Genomic DNA, 9,647 nt, shown 5'->3' on the forward strand with positions numbered 1-9,647 from the left:
AAAAGGATCCAACCAAGTTAGACCTCAAAAATGTGCGCTAATTTTATAGATGGTTGCTACCCAGCTTTTAATTTGCACGTGTAGCAAGGTCCCCACAGTGGATAGGAGCCCTGTCAACTGCTTGGCCTGCCAGCTGCACCATGCCCAGCTCGGGCTGGGAGACCAGCAGCTGACAGGTCTCTTGGCACCTGCAGTGCCCAGGAGGTACAGACCTCTGGGTCCTGGCAGCGTCAGGGTGCAGCTGTGATTTCCCAGCCCTGGGGTGCATTGTGCACCCCCACAGCAGCTGTGATCTCACAGCTGGGGGAGAGGGGGTGCTCCATGGACCCCTAGAGCTGGAAGACTGCAGTAGTGGCTGCCACCTCCCAACTATGGGGTGCCTACCACACTCTCCATGACTGGGAGTTCACAGTCCCACAGTTGACAGACCACACAGCTGTGCCTCCGTGCTGCAGGAGTCCTGTCAGTTGTGGGGACTTGCAATCCCAACTGCATGTGCGGGGCAGCATCCCCTACTCGCCCACACAGGGGGACCACGGGACTGATCCTGAGTGCCCCCTGTTCCAGCAGCAAGGCATGATCAGAGCTGATGCAGGATCCTACAGTCATGCAGCCTGGTGTGGTCAGAGGCCATAAGGGCATGGATCCTGCGTTGGCTCCTTTGCCAGTAAGTGCAGAGGAGCCCAAGCTACGTGCACTAGGAAGGCCAAGGCGCTACCGTGGGGTCCTGCCACTCCTAGGAGGAACCCAGTATTAAAGGCATCAACTAAAGGATGCAGAAAGGCCTCAATTAAAAGGCCCACTATTAAAGGCATCAATTAAGGGCCGCTGTAGGAAAGGCGGACACGAGGGAGCGAGGAGGCCACCCCACCACCTCCTCCTTCCGGGCGCCAGGGGGCGCTCTCACGTCAGCCTGTGGGACAGCTACGCAGCTCTGCGCCTGCGCCACCTCCCAGGCTCCGGACGCCAGTGGCCAAAAGCCAAAGCCCGCTTCCGGCTCCTGCTGGCGGGCGCGTGCTGTTGGCGTCATTGTGGCGCGCCTGCCTTCAGTGCCTAGAACTCAGCAAGGTCGTGCTTCTGGGGGGGCGATTGAGCGGGGCGGCGGCGCCATGTCTGGCTACAGCCCCGACGAGAAGCTGCGGCTGCAGCAGCTCCGCGCCCTGCGGCGCCGCTGGCTTAAGGACCAGGAGCTGAGCCCGCGCGAGCCAGTGCTGCCGCCGCGGTGGCTGGGGCCCGTGGACGCTTTCTGGCAGCGCTTCCTGCAGCCTGGCGGCTTCTGGCGGCAGCAGGTGCGTCCCCCCCGGCGCAGGGTGCCGCTCCCGCCGTCCCTGGGCCGCCCCGGCTCCCGCGGGGTCCTCTGGCCGGCCACGGAGACATGGGAAAGGAGGATTGGAAAGGACCTCAGGAGGTCAAGTCCAACCCCTTGCTCGCAGGAGGACCAGCTCCAGCTAGATCATCCCAGCCCAAGCCTTGTCTAGCAGGGCTTAAAAAACTGCAAGGATGGAGATTTCACAATCTCTGTGGGTAACCTGTTCCAGCACTTCACCACACCCTCTTAGTGAGAGAGTTTTTCCTAATATACAACTCAGACCTCTCTTGCTGCAACTTGAGACCACTGCTTCTCTCTGGAACCCTGCTTCAAGTAGTTGAAGGCTGCTACCAAATCTCCTCTCACTCTTCTCTTTGGTAGACTAAATAAGCCCAGTTCCCTCAGCCTTTCCTCACAAGCCCCATGCTCCCTGTTAAGACAGCAGCAGGAGCAGCCCTCTGTCCTGCCTCTGCACAAGCCACCAAGGTCACAGGGCGGGGGAGGGCCCAGTGCCAGACATGGGATGAAGAGGGTGGTGTGGGTCTGTCTATCTACACTCAGGAAGGAAGGTGATGATAGCCCATCTATGCCTTGGCTGTGGCCTGGATCCCAGGCCTGTGGGGACTGCAATGGAAAGGGAAAAATGGGACTGAACCCTCCTCCCCCAACACAGAAGACGACAGGGATGTGTTGCCACCCTCTCTCAACCACGTTGGTGTCAGGTGACATTGGGAGATGCAAGGGGGCAGGGAGAGACAGACTATATTCAATTTGCACTCATCCCATCTTGCCCAGGGGGATGGAAACAGAACTGCCTCTTCATCTGCTGAAGTGGTTCTGTCCATTTGTGGTTGAAGTGGATGGATGGTTGCACATCTGCAGGCAGGGGACTGACTAGCAAAGAAGCAGCTCTGCAGAAAGGGACCTGGGGGTTACAGTGGACAGTAAGCTGACTAAGCCAAGAGTGCACCCTTGTTGTAAAGATGGCTAATGGCATACTGGGCTGTATTACTAGGAGTGTTGCTAGCAAGTTGAGGGAAGTGATTATTCCCTTTCATTCAGCACTGATGAAGCCACATCTGGAGTATTGTGTCCAGTTTTGGGCTCTCCACTACAGACAGGATGTGGAGAAATTGGAGAGAGTCCAGCAGAGGGCATCAAAAATGGTTTAAGGCTTGGGGACCATGACTTATGAGGAGAGGTTGAGGGAACTGGGCTTATTTAGTCTGGAGAAGGGAAGACAGGTGGGGATTTAATAGCAGCTTTCAAATCTCTGAAGGGGGGTTCCAAAGAGGATGAAGCTGGACTGTTCTCAGTGGTAACAGATGACAGAACAAGGAGCAATGGTATCAAGCTGCAGCAAGCAAGTTTAGGTTAGATATTAGCAAAACCTTTCTCATCAGGAGGGTCATAAAACACTAGATGGCCTCCTGAAGTCTCTTCTAACCCTGATTGTCTACGATGTCTAGTGAGACTTTACTTCCTAAGCATGTGAGGCTGGTTTCCCCGAGTTTAAAATTCTGTTAGAACTATGGAAGTGTCAAGGCGGAGCTGGTCTGGGTGGATGACATCAGCATTGGATGTTACGTATGGTAAGATTTTAAAGTAAAGTGGATTATTGTTTATTTTTGTTCCCAGGCTTTCAGAGTGTACCGTGGCAGTGTAATTGCCTTATGCTTTTTCCTTATACCTTCCTGGATTCTTCACTACCGTATCAAATACAACTTAATGGTAAGTAAAGAATTTGGGGGTAATGTTTTAATAACAGGATATTTTATGCATTTTATAGTTGAAATGAAAACAACCACCTTTTGAATTTAGGCCTCGGGACTGAAAACTAAATTAGTCCAGCTTATAGCCACATTATCAGATGCACTGCCTGATTTTCAATGGTTGCAAAATTCTGGAACATGAAGCTCCCAACTAGTTGCTTTTGTCCCCGTCCAATGACTGCTGATTCCACAGAGTCTGATTATTCTACTATTTTCCTTCCCTTTTATTGTAACTTCTGCCTCCTAGGTGTAGTGACAGTCCCAAAACAAGCTACTTTCCTTGTAATTTTCTAGAATAGTTTTAGAAGACTGAAATCAGAATGTAATATTTTTAGCATCAGAAAACTTTTAAATATGTAAGTAATTTACAGGGCTCATCTAGAATGGGAAAATACATTAGATGGGATTTATTTTATCCTGGGGAAAACCAGTTTTTTATCACACTGGTAGTAATACCTGCATGTAGTCATGAGTGTCTGCACAATAGAAAACAATTTAATTATCTGACAGTATTTGTTAAGGTGAGGTTAGCTTGAACTTAATAAATATCAGTCAGAGAGAGTTCATGATTTACTTATATTTGCAGCAGGCCTGTAACCCATGGTCTCATACCTTATTACTTTTCTGAAGAAGCCATAACATTGATAGCCAGGACTAAGTAAATTCTCTTGTAAGGCCTTGTTGCTGTGGGGGAAACAGAGGGAGGGAATGATAGCAAAGTATACATTTTTCTCCTAGAAGAGTTTATTTTTGTTCTCACTTAAAAGTTTTGAAATTCTTACCTGTCTGAAGTGTGTTTTTATTTTTTGTAACTCTTGTCCTGAAGAACTGTAAAGAAGTTATTAGAGAGAAGCTAGTGCTGCGTAACATAAATTGTATTTAATCCTGTATTTTAGAAATGTGTATTTGTCTTCCATATTTCAAAATCATCCTGCAAAATCTTTTATTCTGACCATTCTGTCCTTTTTTTTATTACAGAAGAAGCCATATGGTATTGTTTCGTCAAAGCCCAGAATATTCCCAGTGAGTCCATTTAAACTATTCTCTTGTAATATGTTGGTTTCAAAATAAAATAAAGGAATAGAGGGAAAGTGTGGAAAATGATTGGCAGAAGCAGAGTGAATATGTGAGGATAATGGTTGTTTGGGAAATCAAATTAAAATGATTCCTTTTGATAAAGTGTGCAGATTACCAAAGGAATGTAATATGCTGTCTAAAGGAGCCTTAGAAACATTAATGTTCCCCTCCGAATGGACAGTATAATCCTACTTTACTACTGCTACAGTGACTGGGACTTGAAATCAGAGTAAGCAGCTGATTTGTTATCACCAGGGATCCGGGTTTTCCATTTTCGATGGAAAAAAATGTGGATTTTCCCTCTTAACTGAGAAAAACACAGATTTTTTATTTTAATGGAAAAACATGGATTTTTCCACTTTTGCAAAGAGCTCTCTGCAGGCTGGCAGAGTTGCAGCCTGCAAAGGGCTGGGGGGAGCAGGAGAAGGATGGTCAGGCAGGGGAAGCCGTGTGAATATACATGCTCACACATGCACATGGCAGCCTGGAGAGCAGCTCCTGCAGGTAAGTCTGGCAGGGAAGGAAGGAGAATAGGGTCCCCATAGGCAGTGAGAGGGAGTTGGCTGCACGTGCCCCCCCAGATCTATGTGTGTGGTGGGGGTGGGCTGCCTGCTGCTGCTGCCTCCCCCTCCCCAGCCTCTGCAGCCCAGTGGGTAGGACCTGGTGCAGCAGGGCAGAGCAGAGCTGGGGAACTCCTTGCTGCTGCAAGCTGCACGCCACCCTGGCAAGGTCTCCCTGCCTACCCAGTGGTAGCAGTAGCGGTGCAGAGTTGTGCCCTTTGCTGCTGCCAGGTGGGCATTTCATTTTAATCACAGATTTAGGGTTTTTCAATTAGAGTGTGCATTTTTATCAGAGAATTCATGATTTTTAAACAGAAAACCAGGATCCTTGCTTATCACTGACTGTTTCTATGAGCACCATGTTGACTGCTTCTTGGATTTCTCCACAAAGCTTTACATTATGAAGCTTCTCCGTTCTATTCAAGGCAGACAGGTCACAGTAGCTGGAGCAGTTTCACTCTTTTTATAAGCACAAGCTCCCACTTCACTTCCTGTTACCCCTTCTTTAGCATACAGATGAGCTTAGTATGGAATCATAGAGTACTGATTCTGTAGCACCCTTTGGAATGTGCAAAAGCCATGAAACCTGAAAAAAATGCTATGAAAATGTTTCACTAAGGGACAGTTAGAGAGCTTGACAGGCTGTCGTCTGATATGGGAGCACACCTGGGGCTGTAGAATGCTTTTGGTCACTTAGAGAATATATTGAAATCTAATAGATCAACAAAGTGTAAGCAGGACTTACTCAGGACTGTGTAGTCCCAGGGCCTAGAATGAGTTCCATTTCTAAAAAAAGGCCCTTTTTAATGTGTGGTTAGATTAGCGTGCTGGAACAGCAAAAGGGAAGGATGGCAGGGTAGATTTTCACTTTATAGACAAGCTAAATCAGAGCTGCATAACAAACTTTCACAAGCAGCAGGATCAGTTCATCAGATACTCCATTGTAGCATCTGGTGAAGTAAGTCTGCAGCTTATGAAAGAGTATGCTATGCATCTTTGATTTAGTCCATCTATAAAGTGCAATTTACTTATTTCTGCCTGACTTCAAACTAATAACAAAACTACTTTCCTCTGCAAAGGGGAAGAGTGTCAGTGTGAGATATGGAGGGAAATGCACAATACTGTTTGCATGTAAAGTCATGAGAAACTACTTATTGATGGTTACTCAAAATGTGGACAAAGGATTCATATTTATTTGAAGAGAATCCGTCTAGAACTGACCCAGTATAATGTTTACTTTTCTTCTAGTATATGTAAGTTAGAAATGCATGATCAGACCCTTGACAAATATTCATCATGATCTTTTTTTCATTTCATTAGGGTGACACAATTCTAGAGACAGGAGAAGTAATGCCACCACTGGCAGATGAAACTAGTGGTCATCACTGAAAGAATGAATGTAATAAGCACTGGCTTTGTCCTTATGCAAGTGCGTTACATATGTGGATGAACTGTACAATAAAGTCCACTTCCATGAGATTAACATGTCATCTTATTTTTTTCTAGGTATGTTTATTATAGAAAAGGCTGTTGTTCTCTCAACTCACCAGTGCATATAGTAGATAGTAATTTAAGGAACCTGCTTAGGGACAAACTGGTAAAGTCAGATAATGAAAAACCTTTAATAGGAATCTTTGTTCAGAGTTCTTCTCGGGCTAACAAAAAAGTTGAACTATTTATGTTTTATGAGTTAAAAAATACTAAGTTTTTTTTCAGCTTTTCTGCTAAATGATCTATGTGGTAAAGCTCTGACACAATTATGGTAGTTTTAATAGTTTGAATTGGCAGCAAAACACATGCACCAGACAAACATTTAATTTATCACTCCAGGAGTGACTTAAAAATAATGACTAGTTATCCATGAGTGACAATCACAGCAAGTGCAACAGTAACTACTGATAATTAGTCACCATTACCTACTGCATTTTGCATGCCATAGTGACACAATAAAAGACTAACTTCAGACATACTGAAGGAAAAAAATGATGATACAGAAATGCTTAATGTACAAATGTCTTATTACAGAAATTCAGCGTGTTTGCTACGTAATAAATGATTACAGTGGAGTAAAATCAGTCAAAGACTTTTGCTTTGCGCTTTTACATGCACTCATTGCCAAAATAGAAGATAATTCTGCAAAGTGGAATAGTTGATCATCTATGTCTTGTTGAGCCAAGAAAAGCTGGAGAGTATCCAGTGCTTTGCGAGCATCAGCTGGCTTGACAAGTGGTATAGAGGGCATCTGGATTTCTTCATCACTCGCTTCACTGTCATCACTTGCCTCATCTCTTTTGCTTTGCACTGCTGCAACAATATCCTCATCAGAGCACTGTTCTGCCACACAGAGCGAGGAATCAAAATTGATATAATCATCTGCTGTGAGAGTTGATGGCCAGATGCTTAAACCCTGAAGCTGTGAGCGCAATTCATTCATGTTAGATGAGTAGAGTGCTTCAAAGGTAGCTTCTTCTGGTGGCACGTGATGCTCTTTGACAAATCCGGCATGACAAAAACAGCTGGCAATTGTGCTTTGCTGCACCAAATTCCAGGCTTGTTTTATGAGCTGAACTGCCATCAAAACATCTGGCTTAAAGCACTCCTTAGCATCCATGGCTAACAAGATCTTGCTCATCAGCAAACGACGATAGTGAGCCTTGAAGGTTTTAATCACGCCACTATCCATGGGTTGGCTGTGTGACGTGGTATTAGGAGGTAAGAAGACAACCTGAACAGACTTCAAGCCGCTAATGCTTGCTGGATGAGCTGGACAGTTATCCACAATCAGTGCCACTCTTCTTTTCTGAGCGTGCATCTCTGCATCAAAATCTCGCACAAACTCTTCAAAGACAGCATCAACCATCCAAGCCTTCTTATTTGCAGTGTAATACACAGGGAGACTCTTCACATTTTTGAAACAACATGGGTTCTTTGATTTACCAATCACCAATGGCTTCCTTTTATCACTTCCATCCATATTTGCCATCAGCAGTATGGTTAGGCGCTGTTTGCTATGTTCACCATCAATGCACCTCTTGCCTCTAAAAGCCAGGGTTTTATTTGGTAGCATTTTGTAAAACAGGCCTGTCTCATCAGCATTATAAATGTTCTTAGCATCATATTCACGAAGGATGGAAAGCAAGGTTGTGTTTTTCCACAATTGGATGCCCCCAATGGGGACTGTCTTGCCCTCGCTGCAGGCTCGCTTCAGTGAAATAGCATGGCGTGCCTTGAATCTTTCCACCCATCCTTCGTTGCAATTAAAATCGGAGATGCCCAGCTGACTGGCAAACTGAACAGCCTTGCAGGCTAGCAAGGGCCCGTTAATAGGAACGTTGTTTGCACAGGCTTGTCGTAACCACTGCACCAGGCAAGCCTCTACATCGCCATTTAACGCTGTACGCATTCTCTTTCGATCTGGACGAAACATTGCTTGGTCAACGGCATCCAAAATCTTTTCCTGGTTTTGCAGCCAGCCATTCAGAGTGGTACGTGGCACACCAAATTCTTTACATACTTGGGCTTTTGATTTACCTTTAGCTATTTCTCGTATGGCGTCTGCTTTCCTGCTCAATGTGGTGCTTCGATATGCCTTACCACTCATTGTTTCCCTATTCAAATGCTTGGCATCAAGCTAGAATTAGGCCTGGCTGCTGCTTGTCACATGTCTTATGCTGCTTCCCTCACAAGAGCACTGCTTTAAATCTGCAATGTGTTCACAAGGTGCTGGTCAGTTTGATATGCCAAAGGTTTATAGAGAGCAAACTTCACTGCACCTCTGTATGGTGATTGTGGGAAATTCATGGCTTGTACTTTACACCAGTGACAAAGTAGCTGAAATGCTTTGTGAATACGAATGGTGAAATGCACTGAAGAACACAAGAGGGACAAGTTTACTTAACAACTGAACCCAATTCTACTGCATTAACTTTTCCCCTTAATTTTGATGAACGGTTAGGAAACTATCCTGTTTTCAGAGTACTTCACTGTTCAGTAGCACATATCTTGGATCCCTCAACCACCCCTGCACCTGATCTGCTCTCCTGTTGCTCTGGACGCAGCCAGAGTCCAGGCCTGGCCTTTCAACCCTGATTCCCCCAAAGGGGCGGCATTTAACGGTGCCTTGGGCCCCCAGGGAAGAACTGAAGCGATGGCTGGTTTGAACGGGGAAAAGCTACCGCAGGTGGGCTGCCTCGCACAGGGTTGGGACACAGCTGCCACCGCCGAGTCGCCTCGCGCGCCGCCTGCCTACCACAGGGCGCGGGGCAGCGCTTGCTCACGGTGGCATCAGTGCAGGTTTGTCCCTCCCTCCTGGCCGCGGGTCACTGCTGGGCGCGGGCCCGGCGCCCGTCCATGCTCAGGGCAGGGAGGAGTCGCGCTGCAGGCGGCCCTGCGCGGCGCGGCGAGTGGCGTAGATGACGAAGCCCCAGGACAGCAGCACCAGCGCCGCCAGCACCTGTGGGAGGACCACACGCGTCAGGCCGCGCCCTGGGGCCCGGCCCAGGCCCCTCGCCCACCCGTCTCCTGGCCCGTACCATGGTGTAGACGCGCTCCAGCTGCCGTGGGCCGAGCGGAGCCATGATCCCAGCGCCCGGGCGGCGCCTTCCCGCGGGCGGGGCGACACGGGGTCACTATGGCGACCGTCGGGCCGTTGCGGGGGGGTATAGCGCTGCCATATTTAGTGCGGGCACAGGCTAAGTCGCGGTTGGTTTGGCGCCGTTCCACCAGCAGCCAAGATGGCTGCTGCGCGGCGTCACGGGCGCAGCGTGCCCCCTCACCTCCTCCCTGGGGGCGGGGAAGGGGAGCGCGGTTCCCCCCACCTTCCGCTCCCGGCAGCCCCCGCGCCGCTGTCCCGGGCCGGGACGCGCGGCGGGGGGGCATCATCCATGTGCGACCCGCTGCGCTGCGGCTGTGACGCGCGACGCTGCCTGG

At 48.1% G+C, this 9,647-nt stretch overlaps 2 protein-coding genes across 2 annotated transcripts; one reads left to right on the plus strand and one right to left on the minus strand.

The window, feature by feature from the left end:
* Positions 1–1,055: 1,055 nt before the first annotated feature.
* NDUFB6 (NADH:ubiquinone oxidoreductase subunit B6) lies at positions 1,056–6,197 on the plus strand. The gene is made up of 4 exons (XM_019517019.1): positions 1,056–1,289; positions 2,948–3,040; positions 4,060–4,104; positions 6,039–6,197. The coding sequence occupies exons 1-4, from the start codon at positions 1,110–1,112 to the stop codon at positions 6,105–6,107; spliced, it is 387 nt and encodes a 128-aa protein (XP_019372564.1). The 5' UTR covers positions 1,056–1,109; the 3' UTR covers positions 6,108–6,197.
* A 126-nt stretch (positions 6,198–6,323) lies between these two features.
* On the minus strand, positions 6,324–8,966 carry LOC109297322 (tigger transposable element-derived protein 4-like). Its single transcript, XM_019517018.1, has one exon. The coding sequence runs from the start codon at positions 8,317–8,319 to the stop codon at positions 6,775–6,777; it is 1,545 nt and encodes a 514-aa protein (XP_019372563.1). The 5' UTR covers positions 8,320–8,966; the 3' UTR covers positions 6,324–6,774.
* Positions 8,967–9,647: the final 681 nt, after the last annotated feature.

This window comes from Gavialis gangeticus, unplaced genomic scaffold (assembly GCF_001723915.1).
Source record: "Gavialis gangeticus isolate Ggan-Ray unplaced genomic scaffold, GavGan_comp1, whole genome shotgun sequence".
NCBI lineage: Eukaryota > Metazoa > Chordata > Crocodylia > Gavialidae > Gavialis > Gavialis gangeticus.